Consider the following 16,165-nt stretch of genomic DNA (forward strand, 5'->3'; position numbering starts at 1 on the left):
TCTGTCTCTCATGTGAGAAGTGAATACCCACCTGGCATCCCACACGTGTGATGGCCGCAGCCACCCAGCAGCTGCACAAGCGTCCCTCCTTTGAAATGTCCAGTATTTAAATATGAACACCGAATCGTTAATAATAAAATTCCAGCGTTGTTAACGTTGTCAAGTAAGATTTTTACCTTCAGTAGCCCAGAAACACAGTCTAATGGTATTGGGCTTCAGCACTAACTTCAGTTGAGTATTTTAGCTTTCGCCTGTTGGGTATTTGATCAACATGTGTTGGAGCTGCACCTCTGTTCGTTGACATTATTTGAATAGAATGAATTAGAACCGACTGGAATGAAAAACCTCAATTCTTGGTAAGTAGTAAGGATAAATACTGGTCTGTGAATTTTCTGATTCCATTTGTAGATGTAGGCAGCCACGCTGGGTTATGTTACCACAAGCATTTCTGATTGAGGGTCATGGTGAAGACTTTGAAATCCCTTGAACCGGGGTGCTTGGCAGAGCACGGGAGAATAGGCAGTAAATTCTGGAATTGTGGACAAAAGTTAGTGACGCCCATTTTGGGGATTTATTTTATTTTATTTTTTGTAAGGGACTGCACGTGTGCGACCTGCACAATTAATGAGAAAGACAGTAGCATTAGAAGTTAAGCATACGTGGGAGGAAGGTAGGAATCAAAAGTGAGATCACGGTGCCCGGGTGGCTCTGTCGGTTGAGCATCCAGCTTTTGATTTCAGCTCAGGTCATGATCCCAGGGTCATGGGATCAAGTCCTGCGTCGGGCTCCGCCCTGAGCGAGGAGCCTGCTCAAGATTCTCTCGCGCCCTCTGCCCCTTGCTCCCCTCTAAAAATTTTTTTTCAATAGTGAAGTAGTATAAAATGGCCAGGAAAAATTGGAGAGGTAAGAACATAGGGATCGTGTTAGCTAATAATAGGGATAATGATGATAATATGCCATATTTCTCCACATTTCTGGTGGTCAGCACAGCAGTTCCTCCTGTGTTTATTCTAGTGTAGTTGATTCTTACAACAGCCTAATGGGAAGGACGGAGCGGGCATTGATAGCCCCATGTTGTAGATAAGGAAAGATTCAGTGACTTCCTTACAGATCCACAGCTGGGAAGGAGTACACGTGTGTCTTCATTTCAAATGCCTTATGATTTTGTGCTCTTTGGAACAGAAGAGACCAGTTGAGAAGTGAAGGGTGGCGCCCAGGTGTCTGGGGAAACCGAGTATGACACGCGCTCTCCGGCTCTTGGTGCTCCCCGAGGCACTGTTTCGGATTCGTGACTGCTGTGTGCCTGGAGGACCATCCAGAAGCGAACTTGCCCTCCTCATTCTCCAGGGTGTCCGAGGAAAGAGACAAGCCAGGCGTAGAAATAAGAGGGGTGGCAGGAGGGAGGAAGAGCGGCCTCCGAAGTCTCGGAGGCGGGGGCCGCCTTGGGTGGGCGAGCTTGAACTCTGAGTTCGGTAGATGCAGTTGGAAGTTCATGGCGATGATTTTGCTGTTTTCTGACTCTAATAGAAATTTTAAAGAATTGTCTCTGTTTCATCGTTTACAAAGGGCTTTCACACTTAAGTATCTCATGTGGTCATCACAGGAAACTTTGGGTATGTTTTATAGATGAGGAAACTGAGGCTTAGTGAGGCTAAATAATTCATTCACATGTGGATTGTAAGACGTTCACAGGACTCAAAATGGAGCCTTTCTCTTGCAGTGCCTGTGTTCCATCCCCTTCACTCAGCTGACCTCCCAAAACCACTGCCTAGTGTTTACGTGGCTAAGTTGGCAGTTATAGATTATCTACTGAGGAGGTTGAACAGATAGGGCAGCATTTTTGAAGCCCGTCTGAAATAACATCTTTTTATTCACTTAGTAAAACTGACTTTTGGCAAATGCAGGGTATTTTATTTTTGGGTTCTCTTGGATTTCACCATAAATTTCTAAAAAAAAAAACAAAAACACCCAAAAGCCCATAGTTTGAATCTGTGTAAGAATGGACCATAATGAGCTTTTTATGAAATATCTGGATAGAGCCCTATTTTTTAAAAATTAACATAAAGGAGAAGACAGTCTGTGAAAACCACATCCCTCGGTACAAGTGAGCCGTGATACGAGCAGGTGGAGCTGAGCGCCTGGGTGCTGCGTCGCTCACACCTTCGTGCGTGAAGACGCCCGGGGGGGGAGCTCCCCGTAGGGATGTGTGAACGCACAGCAGTGGGGTGGGAGGGAGTAGATGGAGTGATTTCATCAGAAGGTCCATAGGAGAGAGGCTTTGGTTTGGGGTTTCAAAATGAGGAGGGCGCCCTGCCGAGTGGCAGTGAGGGATTTCCAGTTAGCAGTAGACTGGCCTGAGGATAGGAAAGGGGAGGCCACCGGTCACTGGGTGTGGTTGGGTGGAGGACAGGCTGAGGGCAGGGGTGCTGGAAGTGGAGGTGACCAGTGGATGGTGTCCCATTAATTCGGGGCCTAGATGGTCTTAAGCGGCAGTAGGGTGGATGGTTGGAGTGTCTTTGGTTGCTCCTAAGTTATCAGGTGGCTACGTTGTCTTTACCACGCACAACCGCCCAACCCTCTCCTACTCGCCCCTGCTGTAGACTCTCTCCTTTACTCCCCTGCACTTATTACTTCTTCCACTCCACAAAAGCCTCTCCCGAGGCAAGCCCCTCTCTCCTTGATGGGTGAATCACTCACCCATTCCACTCACCAACCTTTGTATGTCCTCATAATATAGATGCCAGTATGATTTATTTGGTGCTCCAGCGTTCATCACTTTCAAGGGACTTCAGTCACTTTCCGAAAATGTTTCTCTGACGCGATCCTGAGAACAGGTTGCCGTTTTCCTGTCTGGCCGACCTGGAACTTCCGTGGAAAAGATCCCGAATTCAAGCCTAGTGAGTTTTATGGAAGCTCCCATCTCTGAGATCCACTTAGTCATGATGTCTAGGATGCAAGGAAGTTGAGTTGCCAGGGAAGGATTTGCTTCAGCTTGGGCTTAAATGTGTGTAGCTCTAGGTGGGTGAAGGGGAAACCCCACGTCCAAAACCAGGACACTACAGGTTACATTTAAAACGTTAGTCCTGTCCCGGAGCAGCCTCCCCAGGTTAATCACTCCTTCTGTCCTGATCTCATTCTGCCCACATGGCACATCCACTCCCCAGAAGTTCCTTCCGTGTTGACGTGCCATGCTGTCCGTGTCCACGCTCCAGGGAAATGTGTCCCTTTCTCCAGTGGCTGGATCTGGAATGCCTTTGTTCTCTCTGGCCCACCCACTGCTGTAGTAAGTTCTAGAATTTTAACTCTAGGGACTGTGGGCCCTTCTCTGCTTTCTGTCTCTAGCAAGTCTTATAAGACCCTCCGTTGAAGTGGGCCCATCTTGTCATGAAAGCTTCCTGCCAGCGGCCCGGAGCAGAGCATCCTTGACCTCCTTGTTCCTCAGGGCGTACACCATGGGATTAAACAGGGGGGTGATGACGGTGTAGGTCACCGAGATCAGCTGGTCCTGATCCCTGGCGTTCTCCGACTTGGGCTTGAGGTAGGCGACGGAGGCGCAGCCATAGTGGACGACGACCACCGTGAGGTGAGAGGCGCAGGTGGCAAAGGCCTTCTTCCGGCCCCGGGCGGAGGGGATCTTGAGGACGGTGGAGACGATGAGGACGTAGGAGATGAAGACCAGGCCCATGGGGACCAGGATCACCAGCACGCTGACGATCACGGTCAGGGTCTCGTTGACCGAGGTGTCGACGCAGGAGAGCTTCATTACAGGTCGGATGTCACAGAAGAAGTGGGCCACCTTCGTGGCACAGAAAGGCAACCTGAACACAGATGTCACTTGCGTCGTTGCTACGATCAGCCCAATGCCGCAGGCGCCCCCCACCAACTGCACACACACCCTCTTGTTCATGATGAGCGTGTACCTCAAGGGGTTGCAGATGGCCACGTAGCGGTCGTACCCCATCGCCGTGAGCAGGAAGCAGTTGTTGATGGCCAAGGTGATGAAGAAGAACATCTGGGTGGCACAGCCAGCCAAGGAGATGGGCTGACTCAGGCCTACAAGGTTACAGAGCATTTTGGGTATAATGACGAGTGTATATACGGTCTCTGAAGCGGACAGCATGCTCAGGAAGAAGTACATGGCCGTGTGGAGGTGACGATCCACACTAATGATGGTCACGATGACGATGTTGCCAGCCAGGGTTACAACATACAGTGCAAGGAACACGACAAACAGGCCGAGCTGGTGCTCGCGGAAGCTGGAGAAGCCCTGGAAAGTGAACTCAGTCACCCAAGTGTGATTCTCTGTCTTCATCAAATTGTGTGTGGGATCTAAGAAAGAAAAAACCACGTAAGGGACCGAGACAAGTGACTTCTGTCAGCGAGGCTGGGCAAGTTCTTGTGGTTAATCTGCCTCGGGCTTTGCTTATTGATATGCACGTTCATGTTTATTCCTTGGGGGAACAGAGAGTGGAAGAACGTCATTTTCTCACTAAGAGAAGGAAGGTGGCTTTTCGAGTTTACTGCTGGAAAGATATCCTACTTCTAACACGTGCCCACTTGTCTCGGGTAAGGAATTAGCATCTCTTAGACCAGTCCCATCATCTTGATGCGAGTGTAGCGATGGTGATGTTACAGAATTGTTCAGATGAGCGTGATACTTAACAGTGTAAGCGTTTCTGTTAGAATTCGGACAATTATCGAATACATCCTGGCTCAGTGGTGTCCTGCCGAGCTCCAGGGTCTGCGGCCACCAGCAGAGCTGCTAGGGTTTGGCTGGAGCACCTGCCACCGTGGTCCCCTCCCCACGCCGCAGCTCTGTGGGTCCCGTCCCCCTCAACCTTTGCCCTCCGGGCCTCTTCCCGAGGCACTACTCATTTTTCAAAGCTACCCAAAGCCCATGACACCTATGAAACCCTTTCCTTTCTTCTCCACCCCATCTCCCCCTCTGGCTTCCGCTTCCTTCCACAGGTAGGTAGCACAGAGCTGTTTACTGGCTCTTTTGTCTTGAAAGCACCTTACAGTGGATTTGTGATTACCAAAGACATTTACATCCTTTCATTTCATTCCCATCCGGTGGAACGGGGAGAACAAGGAATACTGGTTGTCTTCAGATACAGAAACTCTTTCGGGAATGGCCCGGGGACACCTATCAGTCTGAGCCCATGACTTCTGATCCTGTCTCCAGTGTCCCTCCCGCTACCCAAAACTGCAAAGTAGACCTGCCCCACCAGGGCGAGATTATATGGTCTCTGAGAATAGGGAGCCGTGTGGCCACTGCGATGGGGGCATAATATCTGCTGGCAGAGTCATTACCGGTCCTGCCCCACCGGATACATTGCCTGGGAGGAAGCAGAATGCTGGAGTGAAGAAAACCACAGTGAGGTTTTCTTCAGAGAAGAGGAGTTAATGTTTTACACCGTCTCCTTTTCCCTGCTGTCTGTGCGCGTGACATCAGCAAACAGCTACAGAACTGGGCTAAATTTTAACACTGAGATTATAAGCCTAGAAGAAAGCATGACACTATTAACATTTAATTGGAAAATACACCGTGGTGCAGCTCGTCCAACGGGCTCTACCCGATTACCAACCAACATATAATTATGTAACCAAGTGGCTATAAAAAAAATAAATTCGATAATTGAAATGTTGGAGTTGCCTAAAAAGTACATTTTTGCCAGAAGTAAAGCGAATCACCCACATCGCAAAATGGTTTACTATTGGGTAAAAAAACAAAGGTAGGCTTTTCGAGTACTTTTAACATTAACCGACTTCTCAGAAACACACCATTTTTAATAAAGAAAATCTGCAAAAAGATATAAGAGATTGACACAGTTACGCCTTGAACCCCTTAGAGCAAGCATGTTACGAAAGAAAATGGCATGAGGTTGCAAAAAAACAGTGCAGTTTCACAGACCATTTCTTAAAAAAAATTTTTTTAATGTTTATTTATTTTTGAGAGAGAGAGACAGAGCACAGCAGGGGAGGGGCAGAGAGCGAAAGAGAGAGAGAGAGACACAGAATCCGAAGCGGGCTCCAGGCTCCGAGCTGTCAGCACAGAGCCCGACGTGGGGCTCAAACCCACAAACTGTGAGCTCATGACCTGAGCCGAATTTGGACACTCCACCGACTGAGCCACCCAGGTGCCCCTCACGGACCATTTCTTTTTTTTTCAACGTTTATTTTTTTATTTTTGGGACAGAGAGAGACAGAGCATGAACGGGGGAGGGACAGAGAGAGAGGGAGACACAGAATCGGAAACAGGCTCCAGGCTCCGAGCCATCAGCCCAGAGCCCGACGCGGGGCTCGAACTCACGGACCGTGAGATCGTGACCTGGCTGAAGTCGGACGCTTAACCGACTGCGCCACCCAGGCGCCCCCCTCACGGACCATTTCTTGACAAGGGAGGTGGTTTGGCATTGATGTGTGCACCGTGGTAAGAAACTTAAACCCGCTCCACGAAGCTTTGTCAACAGTGTCTCTGGATTATGATTTGTTAATAGAACGTAGCCAAGGAATCATAGCTGATACGTGGCACCCTCCGTTCTTTATTGGTCAAGGTACGCTTTAATCCTGGGAAGCCAGGATTCCTTAGGGTTAGCAAGGCATCTTTGAAAGTGACAGATATTCGTAGACACCAGGACCCTTTTTAGTTTAATTTAACCCTTTAACGACAATCATGGCCCTTTGTAAACCGTTGTAGTCTTTTTTGAAATCTCACTTACTTTTCTTCCTGCAAACCTGTGGCTCAACAGAAAAATGAAAGTAGAGGTCAGAGATGTGGCCCATTGGTCACAAGTATTCACAGGTCAAGGTCATGAAGCAAAGACAGCGTGGTCCTTCCACCTGCACTAGGGCCAGTCCAGGGACGGCAGGGGAAGGAAGGTCACAGGGGCTCCTTGGATACTAGATATTCCCTCCAGCTGGAGGAGGAGCTTTTAACCAAGAAAGGCTCTCTGAGGACCATCTCTTGAGGTTTCTGGGTGCCCTCCCCTGGGCACCCGTGAAAGCCACACCGGGGCTGGAAGGAAGCCAACAGCCAGCGGCCGGGGACCTCGTTATGTGTGGGGCTCATTTCCCACATCACCTGGGCCTGTGCTGCGGCACTTTGTGAGTAGAGACAGCAGTGGCTTATTTGTCAGGCTTCATTTTTTAAATAAATATTCTATTTTTATACGGTTGGGCCTTGAAAAACCATGGTTACAAAGCCCCAGTGAGCTCGAGCTAAGAGCCGCTGCTTGGATTCCAGGAAACTGCACAGTTCTCCCTGTAGTCAAGAGTCCTGCTCGGTATTAGAAGCTGGGTTTTTTTTTTTGTTGCTTTTCTTTTTTCCTTTCCTTTTCTGGAACCAAAACAGTCAAATATGACTATATTTGTTGTCCTGTGAGGTTCAGAAGTGGAGAGTAAAGCTCAACGGACCTTTCTAGAAGGCCAGGAGACCCACTGCAAGCATCCAAACAAATGCGAGCCGGGATTTCAGCCTCAGGGACCCAGGCAGACAGTCAGACACGCTGGGCCTCCTGAGCCCAGCTCCTCGCCGCTTTCCCTGCCCCAATTCCATGCACTTTTTCTCCCGAGAGTGTCTTACTCTATTTTTCTCTTTTATATTGTTAAAAGATAAACCGCGACGTATTGAAAACATGAAGCTTATTTGAGCAAAAATCAAGTCTGGCAATGACAAATGGGAAGTGGTTAGGAGTGCCCAACCAGCAGGAACCCGGGGAGACTTTTCTAGAGAAGAGGTGGAAACACGGGGAGCATTGAGTGGCTGCAGCTTAAAGCCTACTTGGCCCTTTGTGATTGGTTATCCTTCGTATTTTGATTTTGTAACTGTGAGGCGTTTACAGGCTCAGATTTGGGTTCGTTTCTGGAGGCACCACGGTGGTCCAGCCAGCCAGCCCGTGGCCTCCGTGTTTAATTAATCTAACAGAGATTCCCTTATCTGTCCCGTGGCCAGATCCTGACGGCACTCTTCCAAGTGGAGTTTTCTACACTCAGCAAAAATGAAGGGCTTATATTCATATCTTTTTTTTAAATCTTTTTTAATGTTTATTTATTCTTGAGAGAGAGAGCGCAAGCGTGAGCAGGGGAGGGGCAGAGAGAGAGGGAGACACAGAATCGGAAGCAGGCTGCAGGCTCCGAGCTGTCAGCACAGAGCCCGACGCGGGGCTTGAACCCACGAGCCGTGGGATCATGACCCGAGCCGAAGTTGGACACTCGACTGACTAAGCCACGCAGGTGCCCCTATATATTTATCACTTTTAATACACTTTATACTTAACGCTATGTTTGAAGCACGTAAATTGTGGGGCATCACATCTGGGAACTCGTCACTCAACCCTAGGCTGTTTTCACGCATTTCTCATAACCCCCTTCCCCCAGCCGTGACTCCTTTCTAATATTGTGTTTATTTTCGTTTATTTCATACCTTTATTGCATATATATGGGTTTAAGCAATGTGTTGTATCTATTTGAGCTTTATAAAAATGATCTTCTCTATATAATTTTCTGAGATTTCTTTTTTTAAATGGGTAACCAATTACCCTAGCACCTTTGTTTGAAAAGCCTCCTTTCTCCACTGGCCCACGATTCTCTCTGCCGTATTTCACAATCGTATGTACGTGTGGGTTAGTTCAGGGACTCTATCTCCAGCTCTGCTGGTCAGTTTGACCCCCTGTACCAAGATTACACTGTCTTAACAGTGATAACTTTAAAATAAATCTTAGGGGCGCCTGGGTGGCTCAGTCGGTTACGTGTCTGACTTCGGCTCAGGTCATGATCTCGTGGTCTGTGAGTTCGAGCCCCGCATCGGGCTCTGTGCTGACAGCTCAGAGCCTGGAGCCTGTTTCAGATTCTGTGTCTCCCTTTCTCTCTGACCCTCCCCCATTCGTGCTGTGTCTCTCTGTCTCAAAAATAAATAAATGTTAAAAAAAAGCAAAAAAATGAAAAATAAAATAAATCTTAGTTATCAGAGAGATCAACGCCTCTTTATTTTTAAGTGGTTGCACACTTGCTTTTCCATTTTAGGTCGGGTTTGGAACTGCATTGAATTCAAATATGAGGGGTGAATTGATATAGGCTATCTCTCCATATATTTAAATGTCTTTAACCTTTTGTCGGACATCTTCAAGACCACCATGGAGCTAGATGATTCCGTTGGAAGGACTTACCGGATGCATGCCGAAAAGCTGTTGTAGTCATGGCTATGGTTTATCGCAGTGGGAGGGTGTGCATGTGAATCCTCAGGGGGGGAAGGGGCCGGAGCAAAGTCCCGGAGAGAATCGGCTTCAGCTTGTGAAGTGTCCTCTCCCGACCGAGTCCCACAGACATGTGTGAATTTCCCACCACCAGTGCATGATGATAAGTGTGAAGTGACATCATCCCGGGAATCTCACCTGAATCTTGGTGTCAAGGGTTTTTGTGAGGGGTCAGTCACGTGGTCACACAACACCTGTGTTACCAAGAGCAGGGGTTCAGCATAAAGCACATTGTTAACATAAGTTATCTCATCAGACAGGGATTTAACGCAAGGCCTCGACATATAAAACGCTTATCAAACCGAGTAATTCAGGGGCTCGGAACTCCTTTCCCAGGAGCTGGCCACCAGCCAGTCCTCAAGATGAGCCTTTCTTGGGAATATCCAGGGTTTGAGCAACCCAAGGCCTCCCGAGCTAACCCTTTCCCGCACAGATCTCCGTAAAGAAAATAATTTTGTCATGTTTTTGAAAACCTTTTTTCAGATACGGGAGTGCTGATGCATAGGGGCACTTGTACCCCAATGTTTACAGCAGCACTCTCAATAATAGCCAAATTATGGAAAGAGCCTAAATGTCCATCAACTGATGAATGGATAAAGAAATTGTGGTTTATATACACAATGGAGTACTACGTGGCAATGAGAAAGAATGAAATATGGCCTTTTGTGGCAACGTGGATGGAACTGGAGAGTGTGATGCTAAGTGAAATAAGCCATACAGAGAAAGACAGATACCATATGTTTTCACTCTTATGTGGATCCTGAGAAACTTAACAGAAACCCATTGGGGAGGGGAAGGGAAAAAAAAAGAGGTTAGAGAGGGAGAGAGAGCCAAAGCATAAGAGAGGGTTGGTGGGGGGGAGGGAGGGAGGGGGGGTGGGTGATGGGCATGAGGAGGGCACCTTTTGGGATGAGCACTGGGTGTTGTATGGAAACCAATTTGACAATTTCATATATAAAAAAAATAAAAATAAAAAATAAAACCCTTTTTCGGAGACACAATTTCAAACGGACAGAAAAGTTGTAAGAACAAAAACTGTTAAACATCTTGTATCTGGATACCCAATTATTTCTATTTCGCCCCACTTCATCAATTTTTTCCTTCCTCCTCTGCTTCTATAATTTTCTTCCAGATCGCTTGAGAGTATGTTGAAGGCATTGTCTCACAGCATTTTAAATATTTTCGTGTGTCCTCTGCAAGACAGGGAGCATTCCCTTGTATAACCACTGTGTAGTTACTGAGAATCGGTGTATATGTCCAGAGAGAGATACATGCACATATACGACATCAAATACGGTAATAGCGTTACCTAATCCGCAACTCATTGTAAGTTATGCTGGTTGTCTCGATAATGTCCTTTACAGCTAAGTGTCTTTGCAGCCCAGGGTCCCATCCAAGATTACCCATTGCTTTTTGTCCGCCTGTTCCTTTAATGCCTTTTATCTGAAACAGCACCTTGGTTTTCTTTGTGTTTCTCAGACTTGACACTTTTGAAAACTACAGGCCAAGTGCTTTGCAAAATGTCTCTTAGTTTGGGTTTACCCGAGGAGGGGTAGAAATTCTAGTTTTTCCCTCACATTCACCTCCAGTTCATTTGGAACTCTTTCTCTTTTTTCTTTATCCTCTGGTTTAATCTTCATGATTATATTCAGATGATGAGTTTTCCACAAGAATATCACAAAAGTGACGCTGTATAATGAGGAAGAATGAAATCATGCCATTTGCAGCAACTTGGATGGAACTGGAGGGTATTCTGCTGAATGAAATAACTCAGAGACAGATATCATATGTTTTCACTCATATGTGGAACTTGAGAAACTTAACGGAAGACCATGGGGGAAAGGAAGGGGGAAAAATAGTTACAAACAGAGAGGGAGGAAGGCAAACCATAAGAGACTCTTGGATACTGAGAACAAACTGAGGGTTGATGGGAGGAAGGTTGATGGGGTGGGGGGGGGAGAGGGGAAAGTGGGTGATGGGCATGGAGGAAGGCACTTGTTGGGATGAGCACCGGGTATTGTATGGATGCCAATTTGGCAATAAATTATATTCATTAAAAAAAGTGATGCTGTGTTGTTATCCGTACATCCTACTGGGAGTCACATGTTGTCGTTTTGTCCCGATATTAGTGACGTGGCCTGTAATCTCTCGTTCAAGGTGGTCTCCACCAGAGTTCTCTGTCGTAAAGTCAGTATTTTCTCTTTCTCAAAGGCTGATCTATTGAGATGAATACCTTGTCTCTCATCAAATTCTCGCTCTCCAGTTTTAGGATCCATTGTTGCGTTTCTAACTCCATCATCCTTGCTATAGATTGGCATTCTTCGTAAGGAAGGGATCTATTTACATACAACTAGATTTAGATCGTGTAGATTCTATTTGATAACGTTAGATTCTGTAATGTTATTTTGATGTTTAAATCGTCACCGGATTGGTCAGTGGGAGCTGCTGTCATCTGTCTCCCCTGTTCCTCTGACATGTCTCCATTATCCATTAGTAACTTTTTTACACACCAGCCCTCTCGTACTTCTCTCGTACTTCCCCGGCGCTGGCCCTCGAACCAGCCATTTCTGCAGGGAGCTCTGATACCCTTTGGTGGTGGATCGTATTAGAAACCGAGATCTGGATATTGTCATTGCTTGTAATTAGTCTTAGACTCTCAGTGGGGAAAAACAACTAGAAAGTGGGCTGTGTGTTGGTGTCTGCGGATTAACATCTACATCTTAAAATCGATGATTTCACGACGGCATCTGCAATTCAAACTGTCTCAGAGTATATTCTGATGTTGCCCCTTTCCATATTTATAACTCCTGTCTACAGCAATAAGAAACCTGGTTCATATTCTCAATATATTTGCACATTTGCTCGTCTAATATACATAGAAAGTTGTTTCTAAATTGCTAACCTGTGCCACGTCAAAAACCAAACCTACTAAATGGAATTTAGAAATTTCTATACATTTATCTGAGCGTGTGCTTTTGTAATACAAATGGACTGTATTCTGTGTACTGTTATAAACTTGCTTTTTCGTATAACAATACATTTGAGATGCTTTTTTACAAATCAGTATATGAAGATTTATCGCATTCATTTGAACAACTGCGAATTGTAGAATAAGAACATAGCATAATTTATTTAACCTATCCTATATCAATGGATAGTTCAGCTGTTTGTGGGTTTTGGCATTTTTTAGGCATATTCTAGAGAATCACTCTTCATATATAATTGTGCACTTCTGAGAGCATATCTACAGGCTACCCTCCTGAAAGTAAAATTCCTTGGTCAGTGATATATGCATTTAAGAACTTAATAACTATTGCCAAACTGAAGCCAAGGTAGAACATTTGTATACATTTGGCGTAACTGAGAATGCTTTCTTACCCACATTTCCATCAACTGTGGTCTTTGACCAATTTTTCTTCAGCGTTTGGCAAGATGATAGGTAAAAATGCTGTTTTATTTTTTTTCTTTGAATTTTTATTTCTAATTATGAATGAGCCTGAGTATCTTTTCATATGCCCGTTAGTCATGTGTACTTCCTTGGCTGTGAACGTCCATTGATGTATCTTGCTCAGTTTTTTGTATCGTATTGTCATTTTCTTATAATGAGTTCTATAATAGGGAAATATGCCTTCTATCATACATGTTGTAGATAGTTTTCTTCCATTTATCATTTTTACTGAGCTTACGGGTTTGAAATTTTATTAGTATTATATTTATGTGTGGATCAGGGCCTCCCTGACTACAAGATTGTTTTTTTAAGTATCCCTATTTTCATTTATACTTTTTATGTTTCAGTATTTGACTCATCTGGAATTTAATTGGTTTTAAGAAACAAATTTAGAAATATTTCTTAAATCAGATATACCTTTTATTATTCCCCATAACTAGGCATTGTCTCAACACCATTAAAGGGGGAGCAAAATTTGCCATCCCAAAATGTCTCTCGGACATGGGGATTATTAAAAAAATTTTTTTTAATGTTTATTTATTTTTGAGAGAGAGACAGAATGTGAGTGGGGGAGGGACAGAGACAGAGGCAGACACAGAACCTGAAGCAGGCTCCAGGCTCCGAGCCATCAGCACAGATCCCAACGGGGGGCTCCAACCCAGAGTTTTGAGATCATGACCTGAGGCCTATGCTTAAGCAACTGAACCACTCAGGCACCCCAAGGGATTATTTAAAACTGGTTATTTTTAACAGCACACGTAGGTGGAAACTGAGTAGAATTTGCCCTTTTGTAAAAGACATTTGCATTTATAAGGGAAAAGTCCATTTGTAAGGGTGTCTCCCTCACTGTACCAGGAAGAGAGGAATGACTCAATCTGTTTAAAGTCTCATCAGATCTGCATCACAATCTTAGCCTTATTGGCTGTGCTTTTCATGGTCACCTCCCACTATCCCCCCCCTCCTCCCCCACATATTCTTCTGTCTTAGGCTGAGAAAGGTATTTGAGATGATGGCTTCATTTATTTGGGGGGAGTACTTAGTTTTCCTGGGTGTTTCTCCGATGCATACAGGAGGTATGTATGTTGTTAAACTTTTTTTCCCTCCCGTTAACCTGTTTCATATCAGTTTTATATCAATTATTAGGCCAACCAAAGAACTTAGAAGAGGGAAAAGCTTCTGCCCCTATGTCATCTATTAAATAAGAAAAACGTCTTGCATCGTTACTCTGTGATGCTACTATATGCTGATCCCAACCCCCACCATTCTTCTTCTTTGGCGTTTTTCTAGTTATTCGCACATTTAACAATTAATGGTGCTTTTATCGATTTGTTATTTGTATTCATAGAAATTTAAGGAGAAGAAACATCCTTAGTTTTTACAACACTGAGGCTCTCTATCCAAAGTGGGATTTAAAAGGAAATGCTTTTATGTGTTTCACAGAGGTTTAAAATCTTCTCCATATGGAAAATGCCCATTTCCTATTCCCATGTATTTGCTGTGTTTTGTTTCATTTAGAAGTGGGCTACTTCCATTATATCTTCTGAAGAGCTATTGTTTTTATCACTTATCTTTCCAGCTCATTCTCCCTGGCACCCTAACCCAAAAATTTCTCAGTTTATAAAGTCCTACACTCTATATCTGCGGGTGTTTGTATCGTTCTCAGGGGCTCCTGCCCTGAGACTGCCCTGGCTCTTCTTTCTTTCCTCCCTCCCCTGTTAAGATTCCACAGACTATCATTTTCCTTGTTGCTTTGCATTTACCTTTAATTCACTTGCCCCTGTTTTACCTGGCATAATACCAGCTTTGGTTGAATCAAATGCTGCTTGTGGAGAGCACCTGGGCAGCTGAGCTTCACTGGTGAAAAATATGTTACTATTGTCACGCAATTAGCATGCATTTGCTCCCTGGTAAGTCACACATAGAAACTACACCCGGTGGAGGTGTCACACAAAGGGAACTTTATTTGCAACAAATAAGGCCATCTCAGGGAACAACTTGCAAAACCACGCCTCTGCCCCAAGCGAGGGTGAATGGGGTCCTTTTATGTAGGATTAGGATGAACATTTAGAAAGGGGATCCTTGTCCCTGTATGTAGAGGCGTGCATAAGGTCGTGCATGCACCTAGGGAAAACACGCCTGTTTGTTAATGAGGCGTGTGCTCCTCCTTGGGTGGCGATTTTAGGATTAAAATGAGGTAAAGTTCTCTCCATGTGTCCCTGCGAGGTCTATCTGCGCAGGTTTGAGTTGGCTGTTGAGCTCAAACTGGTCTGGGGCTCCTCATGAGGGCAGTCGTCACTGCTTGAGGGGTAGTTTGGATTTCCACCACCCCCAGATGCGATCCCCAGCCAGTCTTTTGCCTGAGTCAAAAGATGAGCTGGAGAGAAGAGCTTAAGGGAGGTGTGGGACAAAGCTTGGTGGGCACATGCAGGTGGGTGGCAAAAGTCAGGTTTTGGGGTCTTGCTGGTGACGCTGGTAACTGGTTGCAATACTGTGATTTGAACGAACATATTTGGTCACTGAGATCACCCAAGTTCATTTCTCATACGTATTTGGTCTTCCTCCAGGCTTCCTGGCTCACAGCTCCCCAAATCCTCCAAAGTCCTTGAGCAGTTAGAGCAATGGAGACATCTTTTGCAATATTAAAGTAATACCTGGTCTCTTGTCCTTGGGCATCAGAGCCAAAGGGTGAGATGACTGTCTCAGTAGTCATAACGAGCCCCTTTCAACCATAGCTGGGTTTATGTTAATGAGGCAAGTTTTGGAAAATACCTGAGGATAGGGGCTAGGTGGCCGGAAACAAGAACAGGGGAACCAGCCGTGTGGTTAGACACTCGGAACGTTCAATCCCCATGACCTTGCAGGAGGGGAGAGTTCCTGGAGATTGTATCAGTCACCAATGGTCAATGCGTTAATCAATTGTGCCTGTGTAATGAAACCTCCATAAAAACTCAGAAGAACGGGGTTCAGAGTGTTTCCAGGTTAGGGAATGAGAATATATCCATGTGCCCCTGTGCGGGGCCCCAAATTCCACGAGGACAGAAACTCCTTTGCTCAGGACCTTGACCTATGCCTCTCTTCATCTGACTGATGACTGGTATTCTTTAACATCCTTTGTACTAGATTTGTAGTCTAGTCAATAAACCGGTTTCCTGAGTTTTGAGAGCTACTCTAGCCAATTAACAGAACCCACGGAAGGGGTCACGGGAACCTCTGATTTATAGGTGGTCAGGTGACAGCCTGGGCTTGCGATTGGCATCTGAAGGAAGGAGGGGTTCATCTGGTAGGACTGAACCCTTCTACCTGTGGGATCTGATGCTGACTCCAGGTGGTGGAGTCAGAATTGAGTTGAGTCGTAGGACACTCAGCTGGTGTTGGAAAATGGCTCAGGGGTGTGGGGAAACCACCCCCCACACACATATCAGAATTGGTGACCCGAACCCCTTTACTGCTCTTACTTAAATTT

The 16,165-nt window shown here is 45.6% G+C and overlaps 1 protein-coding gene and 1 long non-coding RNA gene across 2 annotated transcripts in view; one reads left to right on the forward strand and one right to left on the reverse strand.

Moving 5' to 3' along the window:
* LOC144614827 (uncharacterized) overlaps positions 1 to 16,165 on the forward strand; it is a 170,587-nt gene that overhangs the window by 78,265 nt on the left and 76,157 nt on the right. The gene's annotated exons all lie outside the window — the stretch shown is intronic.
* Positions 3,327 to 4,312, reverse strand: LOC132686690 (olfactory receptor 10J1-like). The gene has a single exon (XM_060644572.3). It carries the CDS (start codon positions 4,310 to 4,312, stop codon positions 3,383 to 3,385), a length of 930 nt encoding a protein of 309 aa, XP_060500555.2. The 3' UTR covers positions 3,327 to 3,382.

Source organism: Panthera onca, chromosome F1 (genome assembly GCF_046562875.1).
Source record: "Panthera onca isolate mPanOnc1 chromosome F1, mPanOnc1 haplotype 2, whole genome shotgun sequence".
Taxonomy (NCBI): Eukaryota; Metazoa; Chordata; class Mammalia; order Carnivora; family Felidae; genus Panthera; species Panthera onca.